This window comes from Primulina eburnea, chromosome 10, assembly GCF_022965805.1.
Source record: "Primulina eburnea isolate SZY01 chromosome 10, ASM2296580v1, whole genome shotgun sequence".
NCBI classification, from domain to species: Eukaryota; Viridiplantae; Streptophyta; class Magnoliopsida; order Lamiales; family Gesneriaceae; genus Primulina; species Primulina eburnea.
Window position 1 is genome coordinate 1,896,140 of NC_133110.1, and position 19,337 is coordinate 1,915,476.

General features: G+C 36.4%; 3 protein-coding genes and 1 pseudogene across 6 annotated transcripts; 1 reads left to right on the forward strand and 3 right to left on the reverse strand.

Moving 5' to 3' along the window:
* On the reverse strand, window positions 1–3,222 carry LOC140842388 (uncharacterized). Its single transcript, XM_073210245.1, has 5 exons — window positions 2,895–3,222; window positions 2,690–2,796; window positions 1,518–2,013; window positions 574–689; window positions 1–458 (listed from the first exon to the last, which is right to left on the reverse strand). Exons 1-5 carry the CDS (start codon window positions 3,141–3,143, stop codon window positions 260–262), a joined length of 1,167 nt encoding a protein of 388 aa, XP_073066346.1. The 5' UTR covers window positions 3,144–3,222; the 3' UTR covers window positions 1–259.
* A 1,247-nt stretch (window positions 3,223–4,469) lies between these two features.
* On the forward strand, window positions 4,470–8,976 carry LOC140842389 (protein SUPPRESSOR OF K(+) TRANSPORT GROWTH DEFECT 1). Its single transcript, XM_073210247.1, has 8 exons — window positions 4,470–5,127; window positions 5,295–5,400; window positions 6,052–6,250; window positions 7,131–7,199; window positions 7,269–7,343; window positions 7,439–7,537; window positions 7,631–7,786; window positions 8,585–8,976. Exons 1-8 carry the CDS (start codon window positions 4,665–4,667, stop codon window positions 8,708–8,710), a joined length of 1,293 nt encoding a protein of 430 aa, XP_073066348.1. The 5' UTR covers window positions 4,470–4,664; the 3' UTR covers window positions 8,711–8,976.
* Window positions 8,977–10,474: 1,498 nt separating this feature from the next.
* On the reverse strand, window positions 10,475–14,120 carry LOC140842390 (uncharacterized). Of its 4 annotated transcripts, XR_012120393.1 has the most exons (6): window positions 13,480–14,116; window positions 13,109–13,187; window positions 11,790–12,590; window positions 11,584–11,672; window positions 11,284–11,508; window positions 11,027–11,164 (listed from the first exon to the last, which is right to left on the reverse strand). XR_012120393.1 is itself a non-coding variant. In XM_073210248.1 (5 exons), exons 1-5 carry the CDS (start codon window positions 13,901–13,903, stop codon window positions 10,603–10,605), a joined length of 1,719 nt encoding a protein of 572 aa, XP_073066349.1. In that variant the 5' UTR covers window positions 13,904–14,002; the 3' UTR covers window positions 10,475–10,602. The 4 variants fall into 4 exon arrangements, 1 of the variants encoding a protein (XP_073066349.1); XM_073210248.1 differs by lacking the exons at window positions 11,284–11,508; window positions 11,584–11,672 and adding an exon at window positions 10,475–10,765 and having other exon boundaries at window positions 10,913–11,164; window positions 13,480–14,002; XR_012120391.1 differs by having other exon boundaries at window positions 11,284–11,672; window positions 13,480–14,119.
* Window positions 14,121–14,499: 379 nt separating this feature from the next.
* Window positions 14,500–17,182, reverse strand: LOC140803662 (pentatricopeptide repeat-containing protein At2g27610-like; annotated as a pseudogene).
* Between the last annotated feature and the right edge of the window lie 2,155 nt (window positions 17,183–19,337).

The following is a 19,337-nucleotide window of genomic DNA, read 5'->3' on the forward strand; positions in this document are numbered from 1 at the left end:
TGGGCAAATCAAGTCTTGAAAAACTAAAGCAAGGAAATCGTGTTACCAGCTTTCTTTAGTTCAACACTGAAAGAACATCAATATAAGGTGTCACGTAATGAAACTATGCCATAACTAACCAGTACATAAGGTAAACACCTCGGTCTATTAATCCAAAAAGAAATAAAATTCGGTGTATAACAAGCTTCAATTAAATTTTCTTTGATGACCAAGACAACGACGGGAATTGCCTGATTTTTGTGCAGGATTTCAGAAGTAACTATGCAACACCCACAATATATGCATTCCATGCATCTTGTTGTTTGAAACTCGTAGCCTCTTCATACTTCACATCTCTTCCAACGGAGAAGCCATCTGTGCATCTAATTTGTTCACTGTCGGGCATACTGCGAATCCATACGTGAACGGCACGAAACCCAGCCTCTTCCAAACAATCCTTCACTTCAGGCAAGGACCATCTAGAAAACATCGTGATTAAATTATGCATGTTTTGTCAAGAAAGTGACTATAAAAAAAGGCATTGAAGATTTATAAGAAAATTTATACAACAGGTGGACAAGGAGTCGAGCTTACAGTCTCCAGCTATAGCTAAAAGCATGCCGCAGCTTTTTCTGCTTTTGGAGATGGAAGTGGAGACTGATTCTTGTTTTTCTCTGAATGATGTCAAATTCAGCTTGCTCCCAAACATACTGCAAAAATATTGATAGCATCAACAATCATTACGGAATGGTGGTGAAATGCTGTAAAATATTATAGGATTCAGAACTTGAAATCGTCTGTTTGTCGATAATATTTATGTGAAGTGGTAGAGTGCAGCAAGATTCAAGAATGCTATAATTAAAAAAACAGCACATACACGAGTAATTGTGAGTCTTTAAACAACAAATCCTGGTTTCCCACTGGGCTAAAACACGAAAATGTTGATGCTTCAAAATCCAACTACTCCATTACAAAACCACACGATAATAGGTTTTACCGCGGTAATTGTTTTTTCAAGGTTTAAAATGAATTAAAATGCATTACATGGAGACTTGAGAACTCAGATTTTAGGGAAAAGAGCTACAATCCAAAAAAATTAATCCTTTCGAGTAGATGGATTTCTTTTCAAAATTCCATCATCTGAATTTTGGATGCCTTTTGCTCTTCCTAAAATATCTTCTTGGGCATGCAAGTCATTAGGGAGTACTCATATCTTCTATTTACATGATGGATGATTGAATGAGAAGATATCTACGACGACAATCAAAACAAATTCCAATTAATTCAGTACCCCAACCACATTTCGGTAGCTCATTGATTATTATTTTGTCTTCAGAGTTTAAAAAGATGCCAAAAGCAATGAAGTTTTCATGTTCTGATAATTCTAACGAGGGAAAGAATATTTTTGACTTTACGATACTAATTCTAACAACATTAAATATAATGTTGCAATAAATATCACATAAAAGGAATATTCAGCCCATATGCAACGACGTGCCACTAAAATGTAGAACTTTGTAGGCTGTAGCATAAGATACCGTAAAATTCGGAAATCTTCTCTGCAGCCTCAGTTCATTTTCTGATGAGGTACCACCATATAAATCCATCACAAATATTCCACCTTTGTTACTCAGAGCATGAAGTGCATACTTGAAGTACAAAATCAGCTCTTTGCGGCTATGCAGACAGCAGCAACTATAGTTGAAAGCACACACTATATCTCTTCCTGGCAACTGAGTTTCTTTCATGGATTGAGTAGCCTCAGGCCTTCCCTCCGACAAAAAATTTTCGGTGCAGATCAATGAATCACTGTCATCACCTTTCGATCTGGTATTCTTGATAATCTCGTCGTGATCAAAGTTGATCAATTTTGAAGCAAGAGGTTGCAAAACATTTCCATGAAACAGTGTTATCCTAGAGCAGATATCAGCCCCGATTCTATTAACATTGTTCTCCATGCACCAATTCAGCGCTTCGAGATCCAAATCTAATCCTACAGCAGTTCGCCTAGCATCCCCGTGAACCCATTCTACACTGTTGAATAAAATAGGTAAAAAGGGTACGTCCGTAAGTATAAAATTGCATTCATAAGCCATAAACAATACTCAAATATGGGCTGACAAAGCTTTGAAGGAATTAATACAAGTTTTTAAGAAGACGGTAACCTGTACTAACCTAAATTGATAATTTTGTTATCTGCTTGCATGGAGACCAGACACCAAAATTAGTTTGTCAAATTATTTTTCACAAGATTGATTGGAGTAATTTCCTATTTTCCAATTGTACATTTTAGCTTCAATAAGAAAATTGTTTCCTATCTTAACCAAAATAAAAGGGAAGCCAAGGAGTTCGTTTTGTCTTCCACAAAAGTGTCCATAAAAACTACAACCTTAAAGGAAATGCGAGACCGGTCAGGAAAATAATTTATAGAATTGCATCAAACTGACCGATCAGGAAAACAATTTATTGAAACATAACATGTAGACGGACATTGAAGTAAGAAACATGTCATTGTATCAATCCAGATGACGAAACCAAACGACAGACTCGTTGTTTTCTTGGGATTAAATAAAGAATGCAATTTCCCACACAATAACAGAATGATAAAATAATAACCAACTACACGCATAGAGCAATTCGGAATTATAAAAAAAAGGAATAAAAAGACTAAAAGAAAGAAAGAAAGAAAAGGGGCCAGTATTAGAAATACCTCAAAAGGGCAGTTCCACAGAAGTCTTCCTGGAGATGGAGGGGAACCCTTCCACCCACATACATCATAAAGAACTTCTGCAAATAGCTTATGTCCCCTTTGGGTGACTGCATTTGCAAGAAATACATATAAAACAATTAGTCCCATTCATATGCAAGATTTAACTAAATAGAAACATAGATAAACACTAAACTAAGTTGCAGACCTGCACAGCTTGTTGATAAAGCAAAAATTTTGAAGGCGCGTCATCATTATTCGATGGGATTTCTTCGGTCTCCGTTTGTTCTTCTTGGGATTCTTGATCAGAATCGGAGAGAGTAGTTTTCTGAAGAGTTGAAGTCTGCGGGCTTAGTGGGCAGCCTTGGATTTCTTCATCGTCGTCTTCATTAACAGTGTACGAGGTTCTTCTTCCCCTGCGGTGGTCGTGGCTTTGCTTCTTGCCGTGTTTCCCCATTTCCCGGCAGCCGCGGGAGAACGCAGCTCAGATGAGTAATTTAGGAAATTTTGGACCCAACCAGTGGAAATTACACGCAATCAAAGATTTTAACCAATTTCTTTTAAAAAAATATAGTTATTATTAATATTTTTTAATTATGCCTGTAAATGAGTGAATTAACTACTAAAATAAAGGCTATTTTTTAAGATTTCTTCATCAACAAATAAAACATGGATGTTGACTTCGTCTCAAGATATTTTTCAAAGCAAAAGCTTATCTGAAATGATTTTATGGGTCGAATTTTATGAGATGGATCTCTTATTTGGGTCGTCAATGAAAAAGTATTATTTTTTATGCTAATAGTATTATTTTTTATTGTGAATATCGATAGGATTGACCCGTCTCACAGATAAAGATTCGTGAAACCATCTCACAAGATTTCTACTCTTTTTCAAAAGTTTTAAATTAGTTAATGGCTAATTCTTTTGTTTAAAGTTATAAGATAATTTTAGATTTCTTATTTGACGATTCGAAAAAGACAATTAGTAACAGCAAAACGGTGGTGATGATTATATGTGTATCATAGAACAATCTTTTCTCTACTTAGTTACAACATAATATTGATATTGTTTTGAGAAAATTAAAGCACGTGAAGGAAAAAAATAGAAGCAAACATGTTATTTCGAATTATTTAATAAAAAATTGTGTAGGATAGTTTTATGATTTTAAATATAATGTATAATTGGATTTGGTTGATGCTACTTATATGGGTAGTGTTTTTATCTACTTAACACATGATACGTGTCTTGAGGGTGGTGAATAATGTTCACTCATCCATATATCATGGTTGAATGAGTGATCATAATTTATTCGTTTAATACATAGAAAAAGTAATAGTAATGTCTCTCGTTGGACGGTCTTACGAATCTTTATCTGTGAGACGGGTCAACTTTATCGATATTCACGACAAAAAGTAATATTCTTAACATAAAAAGTAATATTTTTTCATGTATGTCTCAAAGAAGAGATCTGTCTCACAAAATAAGATCCGTGAGACCGTCTCACACAAGTTTTTGCCGAAAAGTAATATTTTTTCATGGATGACCCAAATAAGATATATGTCTCATAAAATACGACTCGTGAGACTGTCTCACACAAGTTTTTGCCAATATATTATTTATATGAATAACATGAACACAATAGTATGAGTGCATGGTGAGAGTTGAATTTACATACAAATAAAACCAAGGGATCTAAAGATGCATTATTTTATGGTCCACAACAATTGAGTCTCACGCGGCCAACAAAAGCGTGTCGCATTCCCCAGTTCAAAAGCAGAATCGTGTCGATTAATCATCACTTCCTCTACGATTCAACCCCCAAGCAGAAATTGAAATCAACCAATTGATCAAAAATATCAACCCTCAAAGTATCGATTTTTTCTTCCGATCCGCCTATTCCCGCTCCTTCCGATCCACGAAATCGCGCAGGAGAGCGTAAAATCATACGTGCATGTATCAATATTCCTGATCGGAGAGGATGTATAGCAATTTCAAAGAACAAGCGATCGAGTATGTGCGGCAGGCAGTGGCGGAAGATAATGCCGGAAACTATGCCAAAGCTTTCCCTCTGTATATGAACGCTTTAGAGTATTTCAAAACCCATCTCAAGTACGAAAAGAATCCTAAAATCAAGGAAGCCATCACGCAGAAGTTTACCGAGTACTTGCGGCGGGCTGAGGAGATACGGGCCGTGCTCGACGAGGGTGGGTCGGGCCCGGCGTCGAACGGTGATGCTGCGGTGGCTACCCGGCCGAAAACCAAGAAAGATGGGAATGAGGGGGAGGATGGGGACAAGGAGAAGCTGCGAGCTGGGTTGACTTCTGCTATAATTAGGGAGAAGCCGAATGTTAAGTGGAATGATGTCGCGGGATTGGAGAGCGCGAAGCAGGCTTTAAAGGAGGCAGTGATTCTTCCTGTGAAGTTCCCACAATTCTTTACTGGTATAATTTTATCCTTTGTGCACCTTTCTTTTTTGTTTTTTGTATTTCTTTCTTTACTGGTCATAGAGTTGATTTTTTTAGTAATTCGAAGAACTAAAGAAGTTTATCTGGTTAGAATATTATTTCATACTTGAGTTTTTACTGAAATTACTGTCCTGTGCTTTTAGGCAAGAGGCGTCCGTGGAGGGCTTTTCTTTTATATGGTCCACCTGGAACAGGAAAGTCATACTTGGCCAAGGCTGTTGCAACTGAAGCTGATTCAACCTTTTTCAGGTAACTTGTCTATCTTCAATGGCTCAAGAGTTTTGTAGATATGTATTTAATAATTTAATTCCGTCAGCTCTACACTTGCATATGGTAAACTCTTTTAGATAAACCTACCATTCATCGATTATTCGCTCTTCCGATATTATAATGTCAAAATGTCAATATACTTTCTGCCTGTTGGATATGTTTTCCCTGTAAAGGGATCTACTGCTTCATTTTGCAGTTGCTTGATCTGATTCTTGTCTTGTTATGTTTTTTGATGATCTAACTTTGAAAAATATGACACGAATTCATTGGAAAAAACTATTATCTTATTTTTTTATCTTTGTCTGTTTGAAATCTCAAAATGTATTTAATTCCTTCAACTCTTCTATTGCATACGGTAAACTCTTATAGATAAACCGACCATTTATTGATTGAGTTCTTCCAATCGTCTTATGTAAAAATGTTAATTTACTTTCTGCCTGTTGGATATCATTTCCTGAAAAATCTACTGCTTCGTGTTTGTTTTGTTTGATATGTTTCTTGTATTGTTGTGTTTGTTGCTGTTCTAACTTTGAAGAATATGCCAACTGCTGAGTACATTTATACCACATTATTAACTATTGAGTACTTGGGCCTTAAAATTGGTGCATGCCAACTGCTGCTCTTTCCCAGTGTTTCTTCTTCAGACTTGGTTTCGAAATGGATGGGTGAAAGTGAGAAGCTTGTCTCCAACCTTTTCCAAATGGCTCGCGAAAGTTCTCCCTCTATCATATTCGTTGATGAAATAGATTCCTTGTGTGGCCAGCGTGGAGAAGGAAATGAGAGTGAAGCTTCAAGACGTATTAAAACAGAGTTGTTGGTGCAGATGCAGGTAATATTTGTGGCAAACAATGAGAGTCACATCTTAATTTCTCTTGCAACCTGAAAAAAACATATACGCAACAATTTCTTCTGTCTATTCTATCTACACTTATTGGAAGTTAGGCTTGAACTGCTAATTTGTTATTCCTTTTTATTCTATCCACTTCCGATTCAAGTAAGTATGTCCGAATTAGCCAATTTGGGTTTCATATGTTGAAAGATTTCTTTATCTGTTCTATGCATTTGAAAGTTTTTATATGCCGTTGTTTGAGAGTTGCTGTGCAATTGGATATTCTTTCTTAGTTGGCCCTTTGCATTGGACGATGTTCATGCACACCAACATTTAATGGAACATGAATTTTAAGACTTTTATCAATATGTTGTCTGCTGCGTTCAGTATCATTTTTTTTGTGAATTGGGGGTTTTGACCTGCTTTCCAACAGTAAACCAATTTGGTTTGTATGTTCACGCACCGGATTTGGTTATACCTGCCAAAACTTGATTGAATGGTGTTAAAAATCACAAAAGAAGATTGAATGCAATTTTGTAGTGGAATTTGCTTATTATATTTGTCCTTGCTTATTGGTCAAAGTTGTGTTTGTGATGATATCTGTGCCATTACAAATATAATCATATAGAAACATTTTATGTTTTAAAAAAAAGAAAGAAAGATGATCCCCAACTTGGAATGTAGTTTAATATTGCTTCATTAACTGTTGATTTGAAATCCTGGGACTGCCATTTATATTGAGGTACTGAAACAATTTGTTTTGCCATCCCTGGTCCTTGTTTGTTTTTTTAACCCTGGGCTTGGTGTCACTGATAATTCTTTTTGATGAAGAGAACTTGGATTGCTTACGATTTTATTTCTATCTAATGGCAATCATTAGGGTGTAGGCCACAATGATGATAAAGTTCTTGTTCTTGCTGCCACAAATACTCCTTATGCTCTTGACCAGGTAGCAGTTTGTGCAAAGTGAGTAGAATTTCTTTATCTAATAAAGTTAGGCTAACTATGTATTTTGTAGGCTGTTAGGCGACGATTTGACAAGCGCATATATATACCTCTTCCAGATCTGAAAGCACGACAACACATGTTCAAAGTAGGGAATGTATCTCTTTTCATTTGTGCGGAGAAGGAATTGAATAAAAAATGCTATGTAAATTTCCTCTCATTTGTATTATTGCTGTTATGAAGGTGCATCTAGGAGATACTCCACATAACTTAACTGAAAGTGACTTTGAAGTCTTAGCTCGTAAAACCGAAGGCTTTTCTGGTTCAGATATTTCTGTTTGTGTAAGTGCAAATGGCTTTATCCACTGATTTTAATGATTGAATGGCTCATTTTGTCTCCTTCATACCTGTTGGCTTTTTCATGGCTGTGAATAGGTTAAAGATGTTTTATTTGAGCCTGTACGTAAAACACAAGATGCTATGTTCTTCATCAAAGCTTCTAATGGTACCTGGATGCCATGTGGACCCAAGCAACCGGGTGCTGTCCAGATAACCATGCAGGAGCTTGCTGTACAAGGACTTGCTGAGAAGGTATTAATTTGGTCGTATGCAGATTCTTTATATTCTTGACTGCATACGAAGTTGATGTTTTTATTATCTGTGGAGTTTCTCTTTCTTTTTACCGTGCATTTCGTGCGAATGTGCTTTGTTAATTACTCTGCTCTGGGTAAATGTTCATCATGCATGAAACAAGCATTTAGCTCTTGTATGGTCACAAGGAGTTAGTCACTCTAGATTATGTATCTTGTGGAGTCAAATATATGTAACAGAAATAGGACAGAAATTAACGGATGAGGTGAAAGTAGACAAGGGTGTGATTCTATTGGAGTTTAGAGTATAAAATGATGCACAATTGAATATAAGAGAAGCTACTGTCATGTTCATGGCTCTGGCGAGTTAAGGATGGCTTGGAGAATGATTATGCACTGACTTAACCGTCATGATACTGGTGAATGGGAATTAAAAAAATAGCTACATGATAAACTCTTATTTTACCAGGGGCTGAGGTATCCCATAACTTATAACGTATACTATAACATGGTGGTAAGCTTTTATACCTTGGTCTCAAGTAAATCCATAGCTTTTTGTATTCAATGCTCAACATTAAAACCCGACTTAATTTTTTACAGGATAGAACAATAACTTATTTCTTGTGCATGCAAGGTAGTCGCTGTAGTGCCTCTACTGAGATTCTTGATTAGCAGCTTAACATGTCTCAACTATGATTGATACCTGTATAGAGATTAGGACCAAGTGTGTCTTAATTCCGATTGATTCCTATGTCATTAGCATCTAATTGCTTCGCAATTATGGTCCATGCCTTTGTAGATTATCCCTCCTCCCATTTCAAAAACAGACTTTGACAAGGTTCTAGCGAGACAAAAACCAACAGTTAGTAAATCTGATCTTGAAGTGCATGAACGATTCACAAAGGAGTTTGGTGAAGAAGGTTGATGAACTTGATGTGCTTACTATTCCAGATGCTGGTGTAATTCGTATCTTGTGTTTTTCAATGGGCTCTGTCATAAACCCCTTCAAGTGGGATGGAATTTGACACGCTATTGTTTCGTCAATGTTTGGCAGGAAATGAGGCGACACTTACAAATTGCATGTAATTATTAGTGCACACTACATGAAAATGATATTCGGCAATTGTGTATTCCCGTGCAATTCTTATTGCATTGGAATTTTCGAAACACTTGCTTCATTAAGGCGTCTCATACCTCATCTGTGTACATTATACAGTTAAATTCATCATGTGTCGCATAGAGAAAACCAGGTTCTTTGACGACATTCTAGTTTTACCCACAGTTTTCTCCGGGATGAATCTTGAAGTGCGGTTATGAAGGAATCATTCCAGGGAAGAAAAACTATCCGATAATTTTTCAATGAATATAAGTTTTAACACACGAAATATGGAGTTGTACTCGTCTTCTTGAGTCATATAATTTTGATCGACAACCTGTTTCGGACTCTTCCGTTGCTAGATTTTCCTGATGTTTGTGAGGAATTTTGGTCAGGCAGCAGTTACATTACTTAGCGCACGGTTGTTTAAATGGCAGAAACAAAATTTGTTATTGTTTTGGAATATGGGCGTTCGGGGTAATTCTGATAGAGAAATGAGAACAAATTATATTTGTTATGATTATAATTTTTTTTACCTAAAGTTTTAAACTAAAGTTAACCATCAACTAATTTTAATTGAACTGTTAAAAAAAATTGAGTTGTTTCTAAATGAGCTCGTCTTATTTTCTCTATTCTTTATGATTTATAACATTAAGACATTTTTTGTTTACCAAAAATAAATCATTTATGATTAATCTAACTCCATATAAAACCAGCAAAGGAGTTATCGATCGTCTTCGGGTCATTGAGATGGACAGATGGAATCCATGTGGTAAGGAGTCCGATTGGTCTCAACGTAGTATCCTTGTAAAAATCATTATATGCAGGAGTACATAACAAATCATGGTACATGAATCATTTCATACCAAAATTGAATAGATAAAACATCCAGTGAACCTAATTAATTCATGAGCAAACAGCCTCTAATCATTCATTTGTAGTTTGTTTTCTTGCAGCCTTAAAACTTAAAAAATTGTACTTATGATGACAGGTTCAAATCGATGGTAATTGCAATAAACACAACCTCGTGTGTTGTAAGAGTGAAGAACAACTCAACCCATAATGTGCTGTACCTTTATTTAGTTACACTTGTTCGATCGAATGCTCCATCTAGACTTTTGATTCACTTTTTAGTTTTCGTTTGAATAGGTTGGATTATCCGAGGGGTTATTTATCCAGTTTATGTGATTTTTATGCGACTTGTCGTTTGGGGTTTAGTGTTTTTGGTTTTCTAGATGGGTCATGCTTGTATAAATAATCTTTGCAAAGGATTCAGTAAACAAGCTTCAATTTATTATCAACAACTGTTTTAGAGACCGTGAGATTCTCTGAGTCTCAGCCCCCGTTCACTCAAAATGGCAAGAAGGGAGGCAAAAAACGAAGGCACAAGAACGCAAACATTGAGGGTTGACGTACAATCGACTCATAACCAGTGATGGAGCCAAGTATAATATATTTTGCTCCCTCAACCTTCATTTTCTAGCTCCGTCCCTGCTCATAACCAGATCCATTTCTCGTAGTCGTGAGTCATGACAGATATTTTTGAAAAAATATCTGGTACATTATAGTAACCAGATATTATTAGTGTAGGGATGCTAAATCAACAATATAATATAGATATTGAGATCACCATTACAATATTTGAATAGATTTCATCTAAAAAAGTGTTGCTCCCTCGTTCTCAAGTTGAGTTACCGTCACAATAATAGTATTACAATACATTACCTCTTCATGGATGACAATAAAACACCCTGCAGTGACTTGTATGATTGTGGATACCAACTGTTTGAAAGCTCCAAACCCCTAACCAATTCTTGTAGTTGAGATGAAAACATGTATACTTCTTCATCAGCTTCATTCTTGCCCCCCCATCCATCCACACCTCTGCGCATGAACACATTATCAATTTGATTACTTCATGATATACTTGTTTTTATCTCTTATATCTAACATATACATACTTGGACCCTACAAATCGGAGATGGATTAACTACCTGAGAAAATGCACATGTAAGAGGTGGATTAACTTACCTGGAATCAATTTCCATGCCATTACTACAGGTAGAGAACAGTACTTTGATAGTAGGATACATCAACAGGTTAGCAACTGGTTCCCCGGGGTGCACACAGCATCCAGTACAGCACCACGCATTTGGATTCAGGAGAGTTATTCGCAAAACTGGGGATTTAGTTTGTATGTCTCTAACAATAGTCAGGAATGATAATTCATCTTCTGCATTTTCCAGTAACTGGCGAGCAAACATCTTCTCCAGAGTGTAGTTCCTGTTAGCAGGTTAAGTTTCGCATTAATTACTTATTGATAATTAACCTCAAGACAAGGCTTTTGGTAAAAAAAGGATTAAAAAGAAAAGGCAAAGCAAAGTCGATGGAACTACAATTACAAGGTTCAATAAAACTCTAATACTGTCACTGGTCACTTTTCTGTTTTCCATTCATATATTAAACATTTCCCTCCAATTTGTGCAACCCTCGACCTCCATTTTCGCTCAGGATTACAATGTTGATTGCTGAATTATCCTTCCATATGTCCCAATGACAGGTCTCCATCAACATCCTCAGAGGGTATAAAGCATGTTCATCGGGCAACATTATATAGGCAGGTAGGTCTACACAGAATCCAATTGTATCAAAGTCTGAATATGGCTGATCAAGATTATTACACAGTAATTTAGACACCATACTTGGAAAGAGACCGCATTGTAACAATAGATCAAACAAGCACATAAACATTTTGGAGTGAACCATCACATATGATGTATGATACGCCATGCTGATCCAGGTGATACAATAAAAAAATGAGGATAATTTTACGTGAAAGCCGAATATAAATTATAAGATGATGATGTGCATCCATAAAAGGAGTAAATTTTTAACCTTAAGTGCTCACCTGAATGTATCATGGAATCCACTTGAGAGCAAGCGAGTTGAAATACAGCATTTGAACAATCGAATACCACCATCCAATGATACATGATCCTCAAAGCAAGGATATGATCCAACAAGAGATGAGCATCGAGGGCAACAGAAGTCGGTCCACTTTATGTTTTTCGAAAGGGAAGAAGATTTAACAATGAAACCATCCCCAAGAAAACCGTCAAGAAACACTTTCTGATTTTCAAGAAGTTCATCATACACTCCATCTAAAGAGGGAGAACATCCTGTATCACAGCTACTCGTATGATATTTTACATCTGCAAAATGTCCATTCATCAGTGCTTCCTTTTCTTTGATCTGCAGTGCAGGAGAGGTGCATGATAAACTATCCTTATTGGATACATTTCTAGAAGGCTTGTGTTTTGAGTTGGTCACATCTATTTCCATGGAATGAAGAAAATTTCTGCTATCATCACTGTTTGAGGCCTCCACATTTTGATTCCCACATTTTGCATGTCCTTGCGTGCTAAACCCATTTATAAAAACTCTATCACAGCCACTATAACCTGTCGAATTTAGCTCAGGCTCACAATGCAGTCTGGCCATCGCATCAGAGAACCCGCATCCCAGAACATCATTTTTGCATAAAAGAACAGATGTCTCGTTCAATAGGCATACACCAGCTGTGCAAGTATACGATTTTGCATATTCTGTCACGAGTTTCTCACCTACACCGCCAAACGAGCAACAACAAGACCCAAACCAATTGTCAGCAACATCTCGCCAGTTAATAGATGGCATTTCATCAAAGCATCTGTGAAATTACAGGTGTCAATTCAATCTGGACCAAAATCATCACAGTTAAATCGCATTAGTTGAGAATGCAAAAATACAAGCTCAGCAATATATCAAGTTGAATTCATTTTTCATGACCTAAGGCCATAATCTTGGTCTTTCATGTTCCTGTTTGGATCAAGATGAAGATAGTTCTCTAGGGTAGTGAAGAGATCTTGAATGATTTGGAGCTTCTTCTTGTTTTTTTTTTTTTTGAAAGGTATGTTTTGGCTTTTTAAAAAATGTTTTCAAACTTAATAAAATATAAAATATTATTTTATAAGATAATCCTCAATTAGTTTAAATAGAATGAGCTCCTGGAGCACTTAAAATCGACGCACTACCAACAATTTTTAGGACAACAAATATGGTCGATTAACCTTAGAGGCCAATTACTTTATTGATTTGTGATGATATGAAATATCAAACTTGATAATAAAGCATCTTTAAATTAGGAAAACGAATTAATCAATACATCATATTTCAACGAAAGACTACCTGATGCCCTTTGTAAGCTTGGTCGAGCAACTTCTGCAGTAGAAATGAACCTCCTCCAAACCCGATAACTTTTTCAAATCTGAAACAATATAGTAAAGTTTTTTTAAAAAAAAAAAATATATATATATATATAGTATATATATATATATATATATATATATATAATAGTCTGGTCGAAAGAGATAAAGTTTCTTGTTCTTTCTCAACAAATCATTCCTGCACTTGGAATATTTGAGGCAAACCATTACAGACTACAATGTAAAAGAAAAGAAGACGAGCCACTGGAACTAACTGAGTTATCAGAAACAAGATCAATAATCACAATACACACACACACACATATTGACGAACCAATTTTGGTAATTACTTGCCAGTATTCACAAAAAGCTCACGAGGTTCTTCCCTGCTTTCCCCAGAATCAACGATTGTATCAAAATCAGAAACGAGTGGATGGTTCACGGGGAGCAACAAAACGAGTTTAACCTCGATGTGGTCTTCGAATGTCCTGAAATGGATTGGTGATTCCTGGTCAATCAAAACCCGAGGAACAGGAACGTGAACTGAGGTTCCCTTTTCTGCTTCTTGACTTTCGGAAAACGACATCTTTAGTAGATTTTGTGCAGTAAAAAGGTTGAATTTGAGGTCTCTGCAATGAATGGAGGGTTTGGTGCTTGAATTAAACAGGAGTAAACGAAGCGTCGGTGAGTGCGACTGGGATTCCCACGTGAACCGCCAACCACTAGGGTTATCACAGGCGGCGGTCGGAGGTCCATCGGCCAATAAGGATGGTGGCATTTTCGCGTTCCCTACGGCGACTAAGATCGGCGCGGTGTTGTAGCCAAGTTTAAGGGCATCTCATTCTCTGGTATGACAAGTGACAACGGTCAACGGGGTATGGTAGAACGGGTACCATATCCGAACCAACTAGTTTGGGTCGGTTTTGGTTAAGGTTAAATGGGTAATCGGTTTTGTATTCGGAAAGTATGATTCGAATAACATGTTTTACAATATCCGACCCATTTAGGTTTTTATTATCTTATTTATTTGGGCATCAAACGGGCACGAACCAACCTCTTTTGATTTTGTTTTTTATATGGAAATTTATGGTTTATATATATATTTTAATTGATTCCAAAAAATCTTAATAACACTATAACTTCTTTATTTATTATCTTATATCCCTAATAATTATTTTCCCTATATCTTACCTCAAATGCAATCATTTTGTTTTTCAACAACTAAAATTTTAATGTTTTAAAAAAAAATTCATGGTTTTCTTCGTATGAAACACCGGACTGATAGATGTTATAATCTGAGAGACCGGGTGCAAGATCTTATTGACCTTCTTAAGTTTGAAAAGAGAAGCCGAATGTGAAGCAATAGCCAGTCTCTCACTCATGCATGTGCTGAGAAAGGATGGCTTTTTTTTGTTCCTCTTCAATATCATGGAGAACATAATTTGTGTCTTGCTGAAATCCAGCATCCTCAAACGAATGCTTAATTCTTCCAGCTTCATATAAATGCCATCTGATAAAGGATGTGAAACATCACCAGCCATGAATGCATAGGTCTTGTTCTTCACTTCAATCCAGCTCAAACCTGTTTCCTTTTTAACTTGTCTATCATCCATCAATTTTTCACTTTCGCCCTGTCTCTCCAGTGACCAGATGCAGCAGATAATTAGCAAGCAAGACATAAGCGGCTGACTCCTGGGGTTGACGTGAGATTGACTTTCTGGCGGCAAATTCACCTAGCTCTTAGTTTCGATGAACTCTACATGCAGCCAACACTGTATGCCAAACAGTTGGACTTGAGAAAGAGCATTTGCGAGCATAATTACCTTACTCTTAGTCGATCTCCTGTTGGAGGGATGTGAAGTTTTTTTTTTATCATCACGTCAAAGAATATTTGACCTTCATGCACTAGTCCTGTGTGATTACAGGCAGAAATAACACCAATAAACGTAATTTCATCCATTTCCAAGTTTATGCTTTGCATTTCCTCAAATACCTTTAATGTTTTTCCCCATAACCACGTTGTAAGTACTCTGAGATTATCGAGTTCCAAGAGACTTACGTCTCTTTCGTGCTGCCTCTTGAAGACTTCGTTAGCACTCTCAATATCTCCCTTTTTGCATAGATGGTTACCAGGGCACCACCGACAATCACAGCATTATACAGCAAAATTTTCGATTCATTGAGCTTGAATGAAACTGTTTACCTTGTTGTGGAGCTGCTCCGGGCATAGCACATGCATTGATTATGCTAGAGAAGGTAATCCGGACATCACACAATCTTGTAATAATTCTAATGATCGAAAAATGATATGAATAAACAAAGTTAAAATATAAAAAAGTGGAAAAAAAAATTATAATTTATAGATGAAATTTTTAGATATAAATCAATCTATATTTAATTAAATCTATATTATAAGTTGAATATCGATGTTTTATAAATACCTCGTATTATATTTTTAAGAAATCGGAAGAAACTCACCCAACAACGTTTTTTAGTGGCTTCCCTGTTCTCTCGCATCTTAACATAAGCATGAAGCAAAGCTGCTCCAACTCAAGGTGAATTTTCGATAATATCCGCATCAGCTTGAAACAAAGCGTTATTTGAAAGAGCTGCTAGGTAGCTAGCATTAATTGTTGAATAATTGAATGGTTTGGTCTAACACCTTGGCTTCTCATTTGCTGAAGCTAGCCACTTTACCATTCTGCAAGTATCCTCCAATAATTGCAGTCCATGAAACCATCCTCAGCTGATAATATCTTAAAGATAGCACTCGAGTGTGACACTGTTATCGAAGTAGCTCGGGTGATAAGCTTCTCGGGAGATGGCTCGAGAGCCGGGGCATCTACATAGGAAACCGTAAGAGCAGTTCTGACATAATCATGAAACTCAAAGCCACTCTTGTCAACTTGAGAAAATGGAGCTGTCTCAAAAAATCCAATTCTTTCAGATTAGCACACAACTTAATAGGTTGATTCTGTAAAATTTACACATGCTAGCCTCATCAAGAGATTCTTACTCAAAACCCATTCACAAAAAGACATGATGAAATCATCCCATTCCAAGAAATTGCATCTCTGGACTGTACTTCATACCATCAAACACGTGTTTAGCCTCCCTAATTAAACCACATTTATTATAGAGATTGACCAAAGAGTTTTCCATAACTGATCTGTTTTGTATCAAAACTATTGAATTATTGTATTAAAGAAACATGTGTTTAAGAATTAATGAGACTGTGTAGCCGTGTAGGGTTTTGAGTAAATTAAAGGAGGGCAGGATGCTAAAATTATTTTTAAAAAATAAATATTTCTTAATTAGATAAGTGTAAGGGGAGGAGTTGAAAGGAGCCAGAAGGGGATCGCACCCACCGCCCCCGGCACCGTCTTCGTGCATTCGATACAGAAGAAAATGGATGATCGATGAACTTTTAATTTGATTGATATATATGGATAAGTCGATGTAGTTTACGATCATGACGAAAAAAAACGACGAGATTACTTTTGTTACCCACTTGGTGTCATGGGGGCAGCGTCACCTTTCATAGCAATCTGGATCCGATTCAATTATCGACATGCAAATTGATTGTATTCAATTAACAAGATGTGGAAGTTATTTTTCTTACGAGAATTTAGGGTTAGGATATATTTTTTTTTTAAAAAAAAAAAAGTTGATAACTCAGACTCGCAAACAGCAAACCTTAGGAAGAAGGGTACCTCTTCTATAGCGAGCTCTCTCTTACAAAACGCAAAACAACAAAATCCGACAAATTAGTATTTAGTAACGAGTTGCCACATTAAGGGCCTCGGATCATACCCGTCGAGTAATATTTTTCTTGTTATTTTTTCAATATTAACTATTAGATATATTTGATCATAATCATCATTATTTATATTTACGATTAAATTTATGGAATTGTGATTTTGGGTTATCGGGTTACCTCTCCAGCCGTGAGCACTCTCTTACAAACGTCGACAATATTTAGTAACGATTGCCACTTCGACATACCCTCGTTATTGCTACTTGATGGACCCCACCCAATTAGTTGAGAAACTGTCATATTGTTATCAATAGAAGCTCATAACTCATGTCGTGAATGATCCGATACAATTGTTAAGATTGGAACTTGGACTTAAGTCAACCCCAAAAACTAGCTCAAAGGGGGAGATTGTCCAATCTTATATATACCACTCAAAGGTTATTTATCCAACCGATGTGAGACAACTAAACACCCCTCTCACGTCCAGGAATGAACATCTAGAGCGTGGAGTTTAAAAATGACCCAATTATGGGCAGAACGGGTGGCCTAATTATAGGCAGTCCAACACATAACGGTGAAACCCGGGTTCTGATACCATGCTAAGATTGGAACTTGGACCTAACTCAACCCCAAAAGCTAGCTCAAGGGGGAGGATTGTCCAATCTCATATATACCACTCAAAGGTTATTTATCCAACCGATGTGGTACAATTAACAACAATAATTGAATAGCTCGAATCTGGGTTAATAGATTCTTCAGCAGCCGGGCAGGGAGACGCTCGAGACATTCTCCTCCCGGGCGATCGAGAGTCTGGGCTTTCATGCAAGTGCCCGAGAACTTCCACCCGGGCTACCTCGATAATTGCACCACACTCAAGTGTATTGATATGGTCAATCTTATTTGTCAGAACAACATGTCTTTGGCGTGCCGTATAAGTAATCAGATATTATGGGTAGCCGACTTGACATATTTAGTAAGTAGGCACTGAAAACAATGTACCTACCATATTTTCTCCTATAAACAGCAGGTATATTTCTCATTAAAAGGATTCTGAAACTTTGAACTCGAAGCAAACATATATTCTCACATATATTGCTTGTGTTCTTCCTTCTTCACCTGCTGACTTTAGCATCGGAGTTGCCACGACGGACACCCTTCCGGCACTCATTCACGAGTTCATTTACTTGTTTTCACGGTTACAGTTGAAGCCATAAGCCATCCTTACTCATATTCCTTAAACACAAAATTATTCTCATCATCCGGTGGATTGCCCACTTAGTCATTCCCAATTCACTCGGATAACATCAATTACCTTATTTGAAGTTTATCAGGAAACATGTGAGTGAGAAGATAAATGCGTTGGAAGAACTTGTATTGATACAGTAGAGACCGTCGCTAAATTTGAGTCTTACATCAATATCTTTTCTGGCATTAAAACAATATATAATTTCTATTACAATAAAAAATTATATATAAATATGATGTTGATAGTTCCACTAAATCCTCTATTGCATCCAACCCCATGTACCATCATCGAGAATAAACAATAAAGCAAAAGAGGAATCTCGAAATCCAAACAAAAACCAACATACCCCAATTGCTATTATCGCAAAATCTTTAGAAGTTGATGAAATCAAATGGTAACATTGTGATGAACTCAACCCCACATTCTTCCTCCAAATGTACACAAAATCACGTGGGGTGGGATAGCTTTGCTTGTTTGCTTTCCACCATAAGATCTTAGCTCATGACATGGATGTTGGCTTACATGTGTATTGTCGAGATCTCTCAAATAAATTGTAATGCATTGACTTTTAAGGGATAAGAAACTAAAACTTGAGGCCTTAAATCAATTCCATTAGGAAACTTTCTCGTCCCCCCCAACCCTTCACTATTATTGCAAGAAAGCAATGGCTACAAAACAATTTCATACAATCTGTGTGTGGAATTTCGAGTACTGGAGAGATCACTCACCCATAATCCATCGTCAAATTAAAGCCATGCATTAAATAAAGATTTGGTAAAAAATAATATAATGAAAGCGATTGTTTTTGTTTTCTTTCATTTCGATCCACGCTTGAGTTTCGCAATTTACTTAATGGGATAGATTTTTAGGTTCACTTTTGTTGTTGGCTTGACATATGTGTCCACAAATATTTGTGAAAGCACTCATGTGAATTTCATTTTTATAGACTATCCACAAGAAAATTGTGGAGCCATGGACCTCATTAAGTGGCTTGACATACAATATGTATGTAAGAGTGTGTGTGTGTGTGTATATATGAAAGTAACGAGAAAATACATTAATATACAATCTTAAAACAAATTCAAATATTTCTAACAATCAATGGTCTTAGGAGGCTAATTTTCAACATATTTGGTTCCTCTAGAAATCATATTATATTTGAAAACATGATTTTTTTAAAATCAAATTTACATATATATATAGTGATGA

Bases quoted from the DNA above. Each gene is read 5' to 3' on its own strand.
- LOC140842388 (XM_073210245.1), bottom strand. From the start codon at position 3,143: ATGGGGAAACACGGCAAGAAGCAAAGCCACGACCACCGCAGGGGAAGA. The intron at 2,797-2,894 runs GTCTGCAACTTA...TTGCAAATGCAG, and splicing joins TTTATCAACAAGCTGTGCAG to TCACCCAAAGGGGACATAAG. The intron at 459-573 runs GTAAGCTCGACT...GATGTTTTCTAG, and splicing joins TTTAGCTATAGCTGGAGACT to ATGGTCCTTGCCTGAAGTGA.
- LOC140842389 (XM_073210247.1), top strand. From the start codon at position 4,665: ATGTATAGCAATTTCAAAGAACAAGCGATCGAGTATGTGCGGCAGGCA. The intron at 7,344-7,438 runs GTAGGGAATGTA...GCTGTTATGAAG, and splicing joins CACGACAACACATGTTCAAA to GTGCATCTAGGAGATACTCC. The intron at 7,787-8,584 runs GTATTAATTTGG...ATGCCTTTGTAG, and splicing joins TACAAGGACTTGCTGAGAAG to ATTATCCCTCCTCCCATTTC.
- LOC140842390 (XM_073210248.1), bottom strand. From the start codon at position 13,903: ATGCCACCATCCTTATTGGCCGATGGACCTCCGACCGCCGCCTGTGAT. The intron at 11,165-11,789 runs GTGAGCACTTAA...ACCTGCTAACAG, and splicing joins GGATTCCATGATACATTCAG to GAACTACACTCTGGAGAAGA. The intron at 10,766-10,912 runs GTAAGTTAATCC...GTTCATGCGCAG, and splicing joins GGCATGGAAATTGATTCCAG to AGGTGTGGATGGATGGGGGG.